At 48.9% G+C, this 18,983-nt stretch overlaps 1 protein-coding gene across 1 annotated transcript in view; it reads right to left on the reverse strand.

Annotated features, from left to right (window-relative positions):
• LOC147116784 (transport and Golgi organization protein 6 homolog) overlaps positions 1-18,983 on the reverse strand; it is a 58,040-nt gene that overhangs the window by 18,722 nt on the left and 20,335 nt on the right. The window contains exon 3 of the mRNA XM_085991967.1: positions 18,533-18,590. Coding sequence (XP_085848093.1) covers positions 18,533-18,590 — 58 coding nt within the window. The remainder of the gene's footprint in view (positions 1-18,532; positions 18,591-18,983) is intronic.

The raw sequence follows: 18,983 nt of genomic DNA on the forward strand, positions 1-18,983 counted from the left end.
CCGCACCTAAACCAAGCGAGGAGAGAGGGGCCGCACCTAAACCAAGCGAGGAGAGAGGGGCCGCACCTAAACCAAGCGGGGAGAGAGGGGCCGCACCTAAACCAAGCGAGGAGAGAGGGGCCGCACCTAAACCAAGCGGGGGGAGAGGGGCCGCACCTAAACCAAGCAGGGGGGGAGGGGCCGCACCTAAACCAAGCGGGGAGAGGGGCCGCACCTAAACCAAGCGGGGAGAGGGGCCGCACCTAAACCAAGCGGGGAGAGGGGCCGCACCTAAACCAAGCGAGGAGAGAGGGGCCGCACCTAAACCAAGCGGGGAGAGAGGGGCCGCACCTAAACCAAGCGAGGAGAGAGGGGCCGCACCTAAACCAAGCGGGGGGGGGAGGGGCCGCACCTAAACCAAGCAGGGGGGGAGGGGCCGCACCTAAACCAAGCATGGGGGGAGGGGCCGCACCTAAACCAAGCGGGGAGAGGGGCCGCACCTAAACCAAGCGGGGAGAGAGGGGCCGCACCTAAACCAAGCGAGGAGGGGCCGCACCTAAACCAAGCGAGGAGAGAGGGGCCGCACCTAAACCAAGCGAGGAGAGAGGGGCCACACCTAAACCAAGCGGGGGGAGGGGGGCCGCACCCAAACCAAGCGGGGGGAGAGGGGCCGCACCTAAACCAAGCGGGGAGAGAGGGGCCGCAACTAAACCAAGCGGGGAGAGGGGCCGCACCTAAACCAAGCGAGGAGGGGCCGCACCTAAACCAAGCGGGGAGAGAGGGGCCGCACCTAAACCAAGCGGGGAGAGAGGGGCCGCACCTAAACCAAGCGGGGAGAGAGGGGCCGCACCTAAACCAAGCGGGGAGAGAGGGGCCGCACCTAAACCAAGCGGGGAGAGAGGGGCCGCACCTAAACCAAGCGGAGAGAGAGGGGCCGCAACTAAACCAAGCGGGGAGAGAGGGGCCGCAACTAAACCAAGCGGGGAGAGAGGGGCCGCACCTAAACCAAGCGAGGAGAGAGGGGCCGCAACTAAACCAAGCGGGGAGAGAGGGGCCGCACCTAAACCAAGCGGGGAGAGAGGGGCTGCACCTAAACCAAGCGGGGAGGGGCCGCACCTAAACCAAGCGGGGAGAGAGGGGCCGCAACTAAACCAAGCGAGGAGAGAGGGGCCGCACCTAAACCAAGCAGGGAGGGGCCGCACCTAAACCAAGCGGGGAGAGAGGGGCCGCACCTAAACCAAGCGGGGAGGGGCCGCACCTAAACCAAGCGGGGAGAGAGGGGCCTCACCTAAACCAAGCGAGGAGAGAGGGGCCGCACCTAAACCAAGCGGGGACAGTGTAACTTTGAGGCAGCAATCGAGAATCATTTAAACTTGATGGGTGGGGAGGGCAGACTTATTGTAGAGTAGAATGGAGCTAATGGGTGGGTGCGGTCACAGGAACTGAGATCTATATGACTGGAAAAAGCAGACACTAGGGACATGGAAGGAAGAAAATCTATATTAAGATACACTTTCACGAAAGTTAGAAGCATTAGAAATAAGATACTGGAATTGCAGGCTGTTTGTGGTAGTTCGAATATCAGAAACATGCCTAACTCAAGACACTAAAGAATGTAACATTCAGGGGTAGAGACTGTTCAAAAAGTATACAGTAGACAAAAAAAGCAGATGGTACTTGTGGTAAACCACTGTTTGTATTCCACTGTGTACATGCCTGGACATGCCTCGGCTGACTCCTCCCACAAGTCCTAGTATAAAGGTGACTGCTCCCCAGCCCTTTGTATTTCTGGACCGGTCGACCACTCGAGGCAGACCTTCATTCTTTTGTTAATAAAAGCCTTTAGTTACTCTCTTAACTCTCAGTCTTTTATGAGTAATTGATAGCGCATCAATTTCAAACAGCTGGCACAGGCACGATGGAGTGAATGGCCTTCTTGTGTGCTGTATATGATTCTATATGTCAGGAAGACCTGGGAGGTGAATGAGGTTGAACTTGTGGAAGATGAAAAGTCACACAATGAGGTATTCTGGTTAGATCCCAAATACAAAATTATCCAAGTTATTTCTGGGGGTACACTACTGACCACCTGACCGTACAATAAGGATAAGAAGGGTACGCAAGAATAAGAAAGTCAGTTTAGTGGTTGACGTCAATCAACCAAATTTAAACTGGTAAAACCCAAGTGATTTTGAGAGCAAGTTGGTAAAGGTAACGTTGCTTCAAGACCAACGTGTCAGGGAAGCCACAAGCAGTGCTCAAAATAACGGAGTATTTGTAACTGACCCAGACAACATACAAAAAATGAAAGTCATGGGCCTGTTGAGGGTCACTGACCACAGAATGAACAAGTTCAACACGATGTGCGATTCAGAATTAGTAAAGACTAGAACCAGGTAGAAAGGACAACTTAAACAAATCGATAGGAAAGAATGGTCAACAACACTTAGTAGAGGACAAGTTGAGCATTGTTAAAGGAATTATGCTGAGCACAAAGAATAAATACATTCTTAGAAATGGATAAAAAAGGGAAAATAGAATGAGAGAAAATTAGCGAGAGACATTAAAAACAGACTGTAAAAGCTTCTATAAGTGTGTAAAAAGGAAAAGATTAGCGAAAGTAAATGTAGGTCCCTTACAGGCCGAGACAGGAGAAATTATAATGGGGAATAAGGAAATGGCACAGAAATTAAACAAATACTTTGTGTCTGTCTTCACAGAAGATGATGAAAAAACCTCCCAGAAATAGTGGAGGGCCAAGGGCATAGTGAGAATGAGGAACTGAAAGATATTAGTAGCAGTAAAAAAAATAGTACTGGAGAAATTAATGGGACTGAAAGCCGATAAATCCCCTGGACCTGATGGCTTACATCCTAGGGTTTTGAAAGAGTTGGCTAAAGAGATAATGGATGCATTGGTTGTCATCTTTTAAAATTCCATAGATTCTAGAACGGTTTTCACGGATTGGAAGGTAGCAAATGTAACCCCACTATTTAAGAAAGGAAGGAAAGAGAAAATGGGGAACTATAAACTATTATTAAGGACATGGTAACAGGGCACTTAGAAAATAATAATAGGATTAGGCAGAGTCAACATGGATTTATGAAAGGCAAATCATGTTTGACAAATCTGTTGGTGTTTTTTGAGGTTGTAACTAGCAGAATAGACAAGGGGGAACCAGTGGATGTGGTGTATTTGGACTTTCAGAAGGCATTCGATAAGGTGCCACACAAGAGGTTATTAAACAACATTAGGGCTCATGGGATTGGGGGTAATATACTAGCATTGATTGAGGATTGGTTAACGGACAGAAAACAGAGAGTAGGAATAAACGGGTCATTTTCAGGTTGGCAGGCTGTAACTAGTGGGGTACCACAAGGATCAGTGCTTGGGCCTCAGCTAGTCACAATCTATATCAATGATTTGGATGAGGGGACCAAATGTAATATATTCAAGTTTGTTGATGAAACAAAGCTAGGTCCTGCTTTTTAATCTCTTTCCTAGCTCCCTAAAATCTGTCTGCAGGACCTCATCCCTCTTTCTACCTATGTCGTTGGTACCAATATGGACCACAACCTCTGGCTGTTCACTCTCCCCCCTCAGATTCGTCAAACATGATTTCCCTTTAATAAATCCATGTTAACTCTGTCCAATCCTATTACAGTATGATTTTCTAAGTGCCCTGATACCACTTCCTTAACAATGGATTCCAGCATTTTCCCAACAACTGATGTCAGGCTAACTGGCCTGTAGTTCCCTGTTTTTTCTCTCCCTCCTTTCTTGAATAGCAGTGTTACATTTGCGACCTTTCAATCTGCTGGGACCATTCTAGAATCTAGGGAATTTTGGAAGATCAAAACCAATGCATCCACTATCTCTCCAGCCACCTCTTTTAGAACCCTAGTATACAGGCAGTCAGGTCCAGGGGATTTGTTGGCTTTTAGTCCCATTAGTTTCTCTAGTACTTTTTCTCTACTTATATTAATTACGTTAAGTTCCTCACCCTCATTAGACCCTTGGTTCCCCACCATTTTTGGTATGCTTTTTGTGTTTTCTACTGTGAAGACAGATACAAAATATTTGTTTAATGTTTCTGCCATTTCCTTATTCCCCATAATAATTTCTCCTGTCTCAGCCTCTAAGGGACCAACGTTTACTTTTGCTACTCTTTTTTTTGACATACTTGTAGAAACTCTTACAATCTGCTTTAATATTCCTTGCTAGTTTTCTCTCATTCTATTTTTTCCCTTTTTAATCAATTTTTTGGTCATCCTTTGTTCGCTTCTGAAACTCTCCCAATCCTCAGATTTACTATTACAGGTAGACTATCCTTTATCCGAAAACCTCGGGACCAGCCGAGTTTCGGATAAAGGAGAATTTCGGATTTCGGAAGGTGGGTCGGCGGGGGTCCGCGGGGGGGTCGTGCGCACAACTTACGCTGACGCTCAGCGTAATCAGTCGGGGTCGGCGGGGGTCGGGGCCGGCGGGGGGGGGTCGGCGGTGGTCGGGGCTGGCGGGGTCCGCGGGGGGGTCGGCGGTTGTCGGGGCTGGCGGGGTCGGCGGTTGTCGGCGGGGTCCGCGGGGGGGTCGGCGGTTGTCGGGGCCGGCGGGGTCCGCGGGGGGGTCGGCGGCTGGCGGGGTCCGCGGTTGTCGGGGCTGGCGGGGTCGTCGGCGGCTGGCGGGGTCGGCGGTTGTCGGGGCTGGCGGGGTCCGCGGGGGCATCGGCGGTTGTCGGGGCTGGCGGGGTCGGCGGTTGTCGGGGCCGGCGGGGGGGTCGGCGGTTGTCGGGGCTGGCGGGGTCGGCGGGGGGGTCGTGCGCACGACTTACCCTTTATCCGAACTTCCGCAACCGGAGCCCTCTAAAAACCGAAGGTTTTTTCGTTCAGCGTAAGTCGTACGCACGACTTACGCTGAACGAAAAAACCTTCGGTTTTTAGAGGGTTTCGGTTTTCGGAAGTCCGGATAAAGGGTAGTCTACCTGTATTCTTTGCAACATTATAAGCTTCTTCTTTCAATCTAATGCTATCCTTAACTTCTTTAGTTAGCCACGGTTGGATCACTTTTCCCGTGGAGTTTTTATTTCTCAATGGAATGTATTTTTGTTGAGAATTATGAAATATTTCTTTAAATGCTAGCCACTGCTTATCTACCGTCATACCTTTTATTCTATTTTTCCAATCTACCTTAGCCAACTCACCCCTCATACCTATGTCATTGGCTTTATTTCAGTTTAAGACTCTAGTTTCAGACTTAGGCAAGTCACTCTCAAAATTAAGGTGAAATTCTATCATATTATGATCACTCTGCCACAGAGGATCCTTTACTGTGAGATTGCTAATTAACCCCGTCTCATTACACAATACAAGATCTAAAATAGCCTGTTTCCTGGTTGGTTCCATGACATATTGTTCTAGGAAACGCTCCCGAATGCATTCCATGAACTCGTCCTCCAGACTACCTTTGCCAATTTGATTTGTCCAGCCTATATGAAGATTAAAGTCCCCCAAGATTATTGCATTACCTTTGTTGCAAGCTCCTACTATTTCTTGATTAATATTCTGTTCATTGGTATAGCTACTGTTAGGGGGCCTGTATACAACTCCTACCAGTGTTTTCTGCCCCTTGTTATTCCTTATCTCCACCCATACTGATTCTACTTCCTGATCTTCCGACCAGAGATCCTCTCTCTACTGTCCTTATGTCATCCTTTATTATCAGGGCTACTCCCCCTCCTTTTCCATTCTGCATGTCTTTTCAAAATGTCAAGTACCCTGGAACATTTAGTTCCCAACCTTGGCCACCTTACAACCATGTCTCTGTAATGGCTATTAGAGCAAACCCATTTATCTCTATTCGTGCCACTAGTTCGTCTATCTTGTTATGAATGCTTCGTGCATTCAGATAAAGAGCCTTTAATTTAATTTTTTTTACCATTATTCCCTGCTTTGACATTATTCTCTGCTGCACTGCTACCGTTAAACTCTCTGTCCCTTCCTGTCACACTGCTTATTTTTACCCAAATCGCTACACTGCTCTATTGCCTTGACCTTTCTCTTTAGATTTCTAAATTTCCCCTCACTTGACCCCTCCCCCCACATGTGGAGAAATATGAAGTTATCCACTTTGGTAGGAAAAAATAGAAAAGCAGAGTATTTTTAAATGGTGAGATTGGGAAATGTTGGTGTTCAGAGGGACCTGGGTGTCCTTGTACACAAATCACTGAAAGTTAACATGCAGGTACAGCAAACAATTAGGAAAGCAAATGGTATGTTGGCCTTCATTACAAGAGGATTTGAGTACAAGAGTAAAGACATCTTACTGCAATTATATAGGGCCCTGGTAAGTACAATTTTGGTCTCCTTACCTAAGAGGGAGTGCAACGAAGGTTCACCAGACTGGTTCCTGGGATGGGGAGGATTGTCCTATGAGGAGAGATTGAGTAGACTAGGCCTATATTCTCTAGAGTTTAGAAGAATGAGAGGTGATCTCATTGAAACATACAAAATTCTTACGGGGCTTGACAGGGTAGATGCAGGGAGGATGTTTCCCCTGGCTGGGGAGATTAGAACCAGGGGTCACAGTCTCAGAATAAGGTGTCGGACATTTAGGACTGAGATGAGGAGAAATTTCTTCACTCAGAGGGTGGTGAATCTTTGGAATTCTTTACCCCAGAGGGCTGTGGAGGCTCAGTCGTTGAGTAGATTCAAGACAGAGATCGACATATTTTTGGATATTAAGGGAATCAAGAGACATTGGGATAGTGCAGGAAAGTGGAGTTGAAGTAGATGATCAGCAAGGATCTTATTGAATGGAGGAGCTGGCTCGAGGGGCTGAATGGCCTACTCCTGCTCCTATTTCTTATGTTCAGCAAGATAGCACGACCCTAAAAGGATAATTAGAAGGGCAAAGAGAGACCGAGAAAATTCACAGATATAGGTGTAAAATGAAACACCAATTCTTCCAGTATTTCAACAGTAACAGGACAAGAACCTGGCAGATTATGAGCACAACACCAAAACATTCTGAATGATTATTTTCTCAAAGTACTCACAAGCAAAGACATGAGCAACACGCTCTCCCCAAACAGAAATCAGCTACGCAAAATTAATAATTTAGATACAAATGAAATGGAATTCCTAGACAGGCTATAAGGACTCTTGGCATGTTGCATCTGGACTTCCAAAAAGTTTCACTCAAAGCTGCTGGGATTCAGGGTAAATCTTGGGTATGGATAAAAATTGGCTTTTTAAAAAAATCTATTCATGGGATCTGGGCATTGCTGGCAAGGCCAGCATTTATGACCCATCCCTAGTTGCCCTTGAGAAGGTATGGGGAGCTGCCTTCTTGAACCGCTGCAGTCCGTGTGGTGAAGGTACTCCCACAGTGCGGTTAGGGAGGGAGGTCCAGGATTTTGACCCAGCGAAGATGAAGGATCGGCGATATATTTCCAAGTCAGGATGGTGTGTGACTTGGAAGGGGAATTTGAGGTGGTGGTGTTCCCATGCGCCTGCTGCCCTTGTCCTTTTAGGTTGTAGAGGTCGCGGGTTTGGGAGGTGCTGCCGAAGAAGCCTTAGCGAGTTGCTGCAGTGCATCTTGTAGATGGTACACACTGCAGCCACGGTACGCCGGTGGTGGAGGGAGTGAATGTTTAAGGTGGTGGATGGGGTGCCAATCAAGTGGGCTGCTTTGTCATGGATGGTGTCGAGCTTCTTGAGTATTGTTGGAGCTGCAAGTGGAGAGTATTCCATCACACTCCTTACTTGTGCCTTGTAGATGGTGGAAAGGCTTTGGGGAGTCAGGAGGTGAGACACTCGCCGCAGAATACTTTGCCTCTGACCTGCTCTTGTTGCCACAGTATTTATGTGGCTGGTCCAGTTAAGTTTCTGGTAAATGGTGACCTCCCCAGGATGTTGATGGTGGGGGAATTCAATGATGGCAATGCCATTAAATGTCATGGGACGGTGGTTAGACTGTCATTTGTTGGAGATAGTCATTGCCTGGCACTTGTGGGCGCAAATGTTACCTGTCACTTATCAGCCCAAGCCTGAATGCCATCCAGGTCTTATTGCATGCGGGCATGGACTGCTTCTTTATCTGAGGAGTTGCGAATGGCACTGAACACTGTGCAGTCATCGGTGAACATCCCCATTTCTGACCTTATGTTGAAGGGAAGGTCATTGATGAAGCAGCTGAAGATGGTTGGGCCTAGTAGACTGCCCTGAGGAACTCCTGCAGCGATGTCCTGGGGCTGAGATGATTGACATCCAACCACCACAACCATCTTCCTTTGTGCTAGGTATGACTCCAGCCAGTGGAGAGTTTACCCCCCGCCCGAATCCCATTGACTTCAGTTTTACTAGGGCTCCTTGATGCCACACTCGGTCAAATGCTGCCTTGATGTCAAGGGCAGTCACTCTCACCTCACCTCTGGAATTCAGCTCCTTTGTCCATGTTTGGACCAAGGCTGTAATGAGGTCTGGAGCCGAGTGGTCTTGGCGGAACCCAAACTGGGCATCAGTGAACAGGGTATTGACGAGTAAGTGCTGCTTGATCGCACTGTCGATGACACCTTCCATCACTTTGGCTAGTTCTGGAACACAAGTCTTGAGCACGACAGCCGGGATGTTGTCGGGGCCCATTGCCTTTGCTGTATCCAGTGCGCTCAGCTGTTTCTTGATATCACGTCAAGTTATTGGAATTGGCTGAAGACTGGCTTCTATGATGGTGGGGACCTCAGGAGGAGGCCGATATGGATCATCCACTCGGCACTTCTGGCTGAAGATGGTTGCAAACGCTTCAGACTTGTCTTTTGCACTCACGTGCTGGGCTCCACCGTCATTGAGGATAGGGATATTCATGGAGCCTCCTCCTCCCATTAGTTGTTTGATGGTGCAGCACCATTCACGACTGGATGTGACAGACCTGCAGAGCTTTGATCTGATCCGTTGATTGTGGGATCGCTTAGCCCTGTCTATAGCATGCTGCTTCCGCTTTTCAGCTTCCGCTTTTTAGCATGCATGTAGTCCTGTATTGCAACTTCCCCAGGTTAGCACATCATTTTTAGATATGCCTGGTGCTGCTCCTGGCATGCTCTTCTACACTCCTTATTGAACCAGGGTTGGTCCCCTGGCTTGATGGTAATGGTGTGAGGGATATGCCGGGCCACGAGTTTACAGATTGTGGTGGCTGATGGCCCACAGCGCCTCATGGATGCCCAGTTTTCAGCTGCTAGATCTGTTCTGAATCCATCCCATTTAGCACGGTGGTAGTGCCACACAACACGATGGAGGGTGTCCTCAGTGTGAAGACGGGACTTTGTCTCCACAAAGACTGTGCAGTGGTCACTGCTACCAATGCTGTCATGGACAGATGCATCTGCGACAGGTAGATTGGTGAGGACGAGGTCAAGTAGGTTTTTCCCTCGTGTTGGTTCTCGCACCACCTGTCGCGGGCCCAGACTGGCAGCTATGTCCTTCAGGACTCGGCCAGCTTCATCAGTAGTGGTGTTACCGAGCCACTCTTGCTGATGGACATTGAAGTCCCCACCCAGAGTACATTCTGTGCCCTTGCTGCTCTCAGTGCTTCTTCCAAGTGGTCAACATGGAGGAGTACTGATTCACCAGCTGAGGGAGGGCGGTAGGTGGTAATCAGCACGAGGTTTCCTTGCCCATACTTGACCTGAAGCCATGAGACTTCATGGGGTCCGGAGTCAATGTTGAGGACTCCCAGGGCCACTCCTTCCCGACTGTATACCACTGTGCCACCATCCCTGGTAGGTGTTTCCTGCCGGTGGGACAGGACATACCCAGGGATGGTGATGGAGGAGTTTGGGACATTGTCTGAAAAGTATGATTCTGTGAGTATGACTATGTTGATTGACTAGTCTGTGGGACAGCTCTCCCAATTTTGGCACAAGTCCCCAGATGTTGGTGAAGAGGACTTTGCTGGGTCGACTGGGCTACGTGTACCGTTGTCGTGTCCGTAGCCGGTGCCGAGGTCGATGCCGGGTGGTCCGTCCGGTTTTATTCTTATTATTGTGTTTCGTAGCAGTTTGTTACAACTGAGTGGCTTGCTCGGCCATTTCAGAGGGCAATTAAGCGTCAACCACATTGTTGTGGGTCTGGAGTCACATATAGGCAGACCAGGTAAGGACGGCAGATTTCCTTCACATTAGTGAACCAGACGGGTTTTTACGACAATCCAATAGTTTCATGGTCACCATTACTGATACTAGTAATTATTCCAGATTTATTTAATTAACTGAATTTAAATTCCCCAGCTGTCGTGGTGGGATTTGAACTAGTTACTAGTCCAGTAACTTAACCATTATGCTACCATTCCCACTGAAGGCCAGAAGACGGGTACTTGTGAGAGGAGTTATGTTGGGGTGGGAGAGGGAGGTGCCCCGGGATCGGAGTTGGGACCACAACGGCTTCGAAGTTACATCAATGACTTGGCCTCAGAAACCCAACACACATTGGTCAAATTTGCACAATGCCAAACTAGGAGGGAAAGTGGAACTGGAGGCATCTCACAAATTACAAAATGAGTTTGACACAATATATGTTAGTATTTAGTGTAAACGAGTGTGGAGTACTGACCATAGGAAGCAAAAATGACAACGCACTCCATGAATGGTGCTGGAATAGTTAAAGATAAATTGAAAGAGACTTGGGTGTCATACTAGACTTAACACATCATAACCCCAAAGATGCTAGAGATGGCAGTGGCCTCACCAGGGGCAACCATCCAACCTTCTGCTTGTTAACACCCGTTCCAAGGCAAGCAGCACAGAGATACAGACTCTCCAGACAAGCCACGGGTCAAGTGGTTGACAATGAATAATGACTAGTGATGGATGGACCTTCAGCTCTGGGCTCTGGTTAGAGAGAAGCACAATGCCCTTATTGTTGGATTGCGATTGTTGGGGTGTTTATATATAAAACAACAGATACCCGGGAGTGAGTTACAGGCTGGAATCTAATCGAGGGGTTCGGGGGGTTTATATATAGAATAACAGATACCCGGGAGTGAGTTACAGGCTGGAACCTAATCGAGGGGTTCAGGGGGGTTTATACAAAAAACAAGTTACCTGGGAGTGAGTTACAGGCTGGAATCTAATCGAGAGGTTCGGGGGTGTTTATATATAAAACAACAGATACCCGGGAGTGAGTTACAGGCTGGAATCTAATCGAGGGGTTCGGGGGGTTTATATATAAAACAACAGTTACCTGGGAGTGAGTTACAGGCTGAAATCTAATCGAGGGGTTCGGGGGGTTTATATATAGAATAACAGATACCCGGGAGTGAGTTACAGGCTGGAATCTAATCGAGGGGTTCGGGGGGTTTATATATAAAACAACAGTTACCTGGGAGTGAGTTACAGGCTGAAATCTAATCGAGGGGTTCAGGGGGGTTTATATATAGAATAACAGATACCCAGGAGTGAGTTACAGGCTGGAATCTAATCGAGGAGTTCGGGGGTGTTTATATATAGAATAACAGATACCAGGGAGTGAGTTACAGGCTGGAATCTAATCGAGGGGTTCGGGGGGAGTTTATACATAAAACAACAGATACCCGGGAGTGAGTTACAGGCTGGAATCTAATCGAGGGGTTCGGGGGTGTTTATATATAGAATAACAGATACCAGGGAGTGAGTTACAGGCTGGAATCTAATTGAGGGGTTCGGGGGGGTTTATATATAGAATAACAGATACCCGGGAGTGAGTTACATGTTGGAATCTAATCGAGGGGTTCGGGGGGTTTATATATAGAATAACAGATACCTGGGAGTGAGTTACAGGCTGGAATCTAATCGAGGGGTTGGGGGGTTCATATATAGAATAACAGATACCCGGGAGTGAGTTACAGGCTGGAATCTATATGAGTGGTTCGGGGGTTTATATACAGAATAACAGATACCCGGGAGTGAGTTACAGGCTGGGATCTATATGAGTGGTTTGGGGGGTTTATATATAGAATAACAGATACCTGGGAGTGAGTTACAGGCTGGGATCTATATGAGTGGTTTGGGGGGGTGTTACTGATGATTTCTCGACTTGGTGCAGAAAGGTACACTGCAAAATGGAAGGCCGGATGTGGGTGCAAGCGCCTTGGGACGTTTTACGACGTTAAAGGCACTATATAAATGCAAGTTGTTGTTGCAAGTGATGCAGCAAATTGGGTGAGACACACAGTAACAGCGATCACAATTCCTCCATCGCACTTTGGTAGGAGAGCAGGAAGAACGATGCCAGGACAGCAGGAAGCCCCAGTGAATCTGCTCCACACGGAACAAAGTATAATTGAAGATTTACGCTCAGTGAAGCAAGACCAAACTGCTCCTCAGTAATCAGGCTGAACCACCACACAACAGGAACACATACCAACTACAGGAAACTCTTTAATCCGGCACCGACGGGACCGGCGTGCTGCCGGTTGATCAAAAAGTCCGGATTACAGAGAGGTATACTTAGTAAGGTACGAGAGCCCCGTGCACGGCCACAGATCCAGGCGTCCCTGTTGCACAGCAACAGGTGCAGGAACCCCGGTTACACAGCCACTAATATGAAGTAAAACTTACCTGAACCTACTCCTGAATTTTGTCGGTTAAGAGAGATTTCCGGTTATTTAGGTGCCGGTAAAAAGAGAGTTTCCTGTAGTAGAGTGATATCGCAGTAATAAGTGCTGAAGCTCCTACTTCATGATGTGAAACAATTGGAGCATCCCAATTGGGAGGGGTTTATGCGATTGAACAAAGGAAATCAGCTATGTTGAATTAAGTGAGCAGCCAGCTCTGCATCTCCCTGCCCCAGCTCACACAATCCAACACAGGATTAGCTACAGCAACTAGGGCACATCACCGAGCAGCTGTATGAGCTGGAAAATAAATCGTCCTGGAAACAGTGAGCCGAATAACACCATTAGCATACACACTGCCTGTGGGGCAGAAGTGAACATTGCACCATCCACATTCCCCACCGCTATCTGCACCCTCCACCCCGATGCCCTGGTACAGTGCACTGTAGTACAGGAAACTCTCGTTTAAACGGAATTCTCTATTAACCGGCAAAAATCATACTCCGAAAACAACACCTCAATCACCGGAAATGTTGCCGAGTCCGAGTCTCCCGCAGTGGCCGAGTTGGTCAGTGGGGGTAGTTCTCCAAACTGCCACTACTCGGCTACTTGGCGCTGTCGGAAGTCCAACTACAGGAAACTCCTTGGTATCCGGCACCGACAGGGCCGGGATGGTGCCGGTTGATAAAAAATTCTGGATAACGGAGAGGTATATCTACCGAGGCTATTTTTAACAAACAAAAATAAAAAAATCAAGACGTGCAGTATAATTGGGTACTCACCTACAGAATGTTGTGTTAAATAGATGGTGGAAGATGCTTGATTAAGTACAGTACTGCCAGTTGAGGGTAATCCATAACTCTTTAATTACTTAACAGTAAAACAAAACTTATAAACGACTGTATCCTGTAGTTTTCGGAGTGAGAATTGTACCGGGTAATTTTTTTGTGGTGCCGGTTAAGCGAGATTATACTGCACATTTCTTGATTTTTTAATTTTTGTTTGTTAAAAATAGCTTCGGTAGATAGCCCTCTCCATCATCCAGAATTTTTAATCAACCGGCAACACACCGGTCCCGTCGGTGCCGGATACCAAAGAGTTTCCTGTACTGACACACTGCCCACAGTGAGGGTATTTCCCCCAGTGCAGTGCGCTGTAGTACTGACAAACTGCCCACAGTGGGGGTATTTCCCCCAGTGCAGTGCGCTGTAGTACTGACACACTGCCCACAGTGAGGGTATTTCCCCCAGTGCAGTGCGCTGTAGTACTGACACACTGCCCACAGTGGGGGTATTTCCCCCAGTGCAGTGCGCTGTAGTACTGACACACTGCCCACAGTGAGGGTATTTCCCCCAGTGCAGTGCGCTGTAGTACTGACAAACTGCCCACAGTGGGGGTATTTCCCCCAGTGCAGTGCGCTGTAGTACTGACACACTGCCCACAGTGAGGGTATTTCCCCCAGTGCAGTGCGCTGTAGTACTGACAAACTGCCCACAGTGAGGGTATTTCCCCCAGTGCAGTGCGCTGTAGTACTGACACACTGCCCACAGTGGGGGTATTTCCCCCAGTGCAGTGCGCTGTCGTGCTGACACACTGCCCACAGTGGGGGTATTTCCCCCAGTGCGCTGTAGTACTGACACACTGCCCACAGTGGGGGTATTTCCCCCAGTGCAGTGCGCTGTAGTACTGACACACTGCCCACAGTGAGGGTATTTCCCCCAGTGCGCTGTAGTACTGACACACTGCCCACAGTGGGGGTATTTCCCCCAGTGCAGTGCGCTGTTGTACTGACACACTGCGGGTATTTCCCCCAGTGCAGTGTGCTGTAGTACTGACACACTGCCCACAGTGGGGGTATTTCCCCCAGTGCAGTGCGCTGTCGTGCTGACACACTGCCCACAGTGGGGGTATTTCCCCCAGTGCGCTGTAGTACTGACACACTGCCCACAGTGGGGGTATTTCCCCCAGTGCAGTGCGCTGTAGTACTGACACACTGCCCACAGTGAGGGTATTTCCCCCAGTGCAGTGCGCTGTAGTACTGACACACTGCCCAGAGTGAGGGTATTTCCCCCAGTGCAGTGTGCTGTAGTACTGACACACTGCCCACAGTGGGGGTATTTCCCCCAGTGCAGTGCGCTGTAGTACTGACACACTGCCCAGAGTGAGGGTATTTCCCCCAGTGCAGTGTGCTGTAGTACTGACACACTGCCCACAGTGGGGGTATTTCCCCCAGTGCAGTGCGCTGTAGTACTGACACACTGCCCACAGTGGGGGTATTTCCCGGGATGCAGTGCGCTGTAGTACTGACACACTGCCCACAGTGAGGGTATTTCCCCCAGTGCAGTGCGCTGTAGTACTGACACACTGCCCACAGTGGGGGTATTTCCCCCAGTGCAGTGTGCTGTAGTACTGACACACTGCCCACAGTGGGGGTATTTCCCCCAGTGCAGTGTGCTGTAGTACTGACACACTGGGGGTATTTCCCCCAGTGCAGTGCGCTGTAGTACCGACACACTGCCCCCAGTGAGGGTATTTCCCCCAGTGCAGTGCGCTGTAGTACCGACACACTGCCCACAGTGAGGGTATTTCCCCCAGTGCAGTGCGCTGTAGTACCGACACACTGCCCACAGTGAGGTTATTTCCCCCAGTGCAGTGCGCTGTAGTACTGACACACTGCCCACAGTGGGGGTATTTCCCCCAGTGCAGTGCGCTGTAGTACTGACACACTGCCCACAGTGGGGGTATTTCCCCCAGTGCAGTGTGCTGTAGTACTGACACACTGCCCACAGTGAGGGTATTTCCCCCAGTGCAGTGCGCTGTAGTACTGACACACTGCCCACAGTGAGGTTATTTCCCCCAGTGCAGTGCGCTGTAGTACTGACACACTGCCCACAGTGGGGGTATTTCCCCCAGTGCAGTGCGCTGTAGTACTGACACACTGCCCACAGTGGGGGTATTTCCCCCAGTGCAGTGTGCTGTAGTACTGACACACTGCCCACAGTGAGGGTATTTCCCCCAGTGCAGTGCGCTGTAGTACTGACACACTGCCCACAGTGAGGGTATTTCCCCCAGTGCAGTGCGCTGTAGTACTGACACACTGCCCACAGTGAGGGTATTTCCCCCAGTGCAGTGCGCTGTAGTACTGACACACTGCCCACAGTGAGGGTATTTCCCCCAGTGCAGTGCGCTGTAGTACTGACACACTGCCCACAGTGGGGGTATTTCCCCCAGTGCAGTGCGCTGTAGTACTGACACACTGCCCACAGTGAGGGTATTTCCCCCAGTGCAGTGCGCTGTAGTACTGACACACTGCCCACAGTGAGGGTATTTCCCCCAGTGCAGTGCGCTGTCGTACTGACACACTGCCCACAGTGAGGGTATTTCCCCCAGTGCAGTGCGCTGTAGTACTGACACACTGCCCACAGTGAGGGTATTTCCCCCAGTGCAGTGCGCTGTAGTACTGACACACTGCCCACAGTGAGGGTATTTCCCCCAGTGCAGTGCGCTGTAGTACTGACACACTGCCCACAGTGAGGGTATTTCCCCCAGTGCAGTGTGCTGTAGTACTGACACACTGCCCACAGTGAGGGTATTTCCCCCAGTGCAGTGTGCTGTAGTACTGACACACTGCCCACAGTGGGGGTATTTCCCCCAGTGCAGTGCGCTGTAGTACTGACACACAGCCCACAGCGCAGGTCTCTTTCCTGATGTTCCTGCAGCATAAAATCTGCAGCAGAATTTAATGAAAAGTCAGCAACTTACTGAGACGCAGTGACTGCTCTGGGCATCAGCTGCAGTCAGACCTCGGGAGATGCCTCAGCACATTTCCATTTAATGCAGTTACTCTCATTTGCATTTCTTACCCCTCACACATAACCATACTGAGCATACGGAGTTTTTCCAGCATTTTCTGTTGTTATTTCGGATTTCCAGCATCTGCAGTATTTTGCTATCATACTGAGCACACCTCAGCCTGGGACATGATACGAGGCAGCCCATTCACCCAGGAAATCGCTCACATTATGCACACTAGTATCAATCTATTCGTGATTCTGATCGAAGTGTTTCCAAAGACTAGAGATTCCTGGCAGGAAATCTCCCATGGAGCTGGTGTGACTCTGGGCCACTCAAGGATCTACAATCAATGGTTCAGTTATCAGCCTGATGTCACATTAGTCTGTTGACAGAAGACAGAGCGGAGATATCAGAGGCTCTGACCAGTTTTATAACCCTCAAATCTACTCATTGTGGCATGGAACTGGAGAGTGGCCAATGAAATATGAAGATGGGAAAGAAGGACAGACCAGGAAACTACACACTAATGTCTAACATAGCCCTCACCCCTGCCTCTCCCTCCCAGAACCACGATAGGGTTCCCCTTGCCCTCACCTTTCACCCCACCAGCCTCCACATTCAACAGATCATCCTCCGCCATTTCCGCCACCTCCAGCGTGATCCCACCACCAAACGCATCTTCCCCTCACTTCCCCTTTCAGCATTCTGTAGGGACCGCTCCCTCCGAGACACCCTAGTCCACTCCTCTATCACCCCCAGCACCCCTTCCCCTGGCACCTTCCCATGCAAGTGCAGGAGATGTAACACATGCCCTTATACCTCCCCTCTTCCCACTGTCCAGGGTCCTAAACACCCCTTCCAGGTGAAACAGCGATTTACTTGTACTTCTTGCAATTTAGTATATTGTATTCGCTGCTCACGATGCGGTCTCCTCTACATTGGGGAGACCAAACGCAGATTGGGTGACCGCTTTGCGGAACACCTCCGTTCAGTCCGTAAGGGGGACCTCGAGCTTCCGGTCGCCTGTCACTTTAATTCACCGCTCCATTCCCACTCAGACCTCACCATCTGCGGCCTCTTGCATTGTTCCACGGAAGCTTAGTGTAAGCTCGAGGAACAGCACCTCATTTTTCGATTAGGCACTTTTACAGCCCTCTGGACTCAACAGAGTTCAACAATTTCAGATCATAACCTCGGCTCCTATCATATATATATTTTTTATCCACTTTTTGTTTGTGCCTTTTTTTCTTCCCTCCCACATGGCAGCTGTCTTTCATTCTGCCAGCGCAATTCACACCCCATCTAGAGCCATCCTTTGTTTCTTAACCTGTCCCATTACCATCTCCTCTTGCCTTCAATATCTCTTAATGCCTCTTTACTTCTCCTGCCTTCTATCCTATCACAGGCCTTCCTTTTTGTTCTTTCATCCCCTCCCCCATTTCCCAGCCCCTAAACTTGCTTTAAAATCTGTTCCTTTTCTTGCTTTTTTCCAGTTCTGACGAAGGGTCCCAGACCTGAAACGTTAACTCTGTTTCTCTCTCCACGGATGTTGCCTGGCCTGCTGAGTTTTTCCAGCGTTTTCTGTTGTTATTTCAGATTTCCAGCATCTGCAGTATTTCACTATTGTAATAGTCTGATGTCAGTTGTGGGCAAACTCCTAGAATTTCTCATTCGAGATGAATTAGTGAGCATTTAGAAATACGAGTCAATCAAGGGCAGCCAGCACAGATTTGTTATAGGCAAGTCGTGTTTGGCAAATTTAAAGGGAATGTGGTCGATGCAGTGTAAATGGCTGTCAGAAGGGGTCTCACAGTAGGCTTTAGAAAAATTCAGGCGTATGATTTAAAGGAATGTAGCAGCATGGTCAGGAAAGAGCGCGTTAGGGCAAATGGGTGGTGCTCGGACTGGAGAAGGGTTGGAAATGATGCACACCATGGTTCAAAAGCTGGGCCAGTGCTTTTGTTCTCAGTGTGTGATTTGTACTTGGGCACACCAAGCACCTGACCATGACTACCAGACTGAAAGTTTGAACTGTGAGGCACTGACTGAGACGTGGAATAGCAGTGTTATGTTAACAGGGTGAATAACGTGCATTGCAACTGCTGTCTCGAGGGCGACGGGCTGCCTTGTACTCACAGATCTTTGGTTAACCATTAAGTTCAGCAAACCCTCTTACCTTGAATCGCAGACAAATAAACAAATGAGTCTTCATGGCTCAGATTCTCCAGAAACACCTAAAATGATTAGTAACACAAGGCAGATATTAGCCATCAACAGAGTCACAGACTAGAGCTCTTCAGCTGAATTATCTACAGCAAATTCTACTTCAGAACAAGTGCCCTTCATATACCGTACATTCTCAAACCAATTCACCCTTCCTTGCTATGAAATCAAGACTCATCGTACCATCCCCTCCTCTAACTCACTCCTGAGACCTCAGAACCGTGGAACTCCTCACCTCCTGCAACCTACAGGCTTTTATAGCCCAAGATTGGTGAGACCTGAGCAGCGTCTCCTGATTCATCTCACCGTCTCTCCTACTTTTTCTAATATAGAATCTTACAGCACAGAAGGAGGCCATTCGGCCTGTCGGGCCTGTGCCAGCTCTTTGAACGAGCTGTCCAATT

Source organism: Somniosus microcephalus, chromosome 6, assembly GCF_052327205.1.
Source record: "Somniosus microcephalus isolate GS21.2 chromosome 6, FLI_Smic_1.0, whole genome shotgun sequence".
NCBI classification, from domain to species: Eukaryota; Metazoa; Chordata; class Chondrichthyes; order Squaliformes; family Somniosidae; genus Somniosus; species Somniosus microcephalus.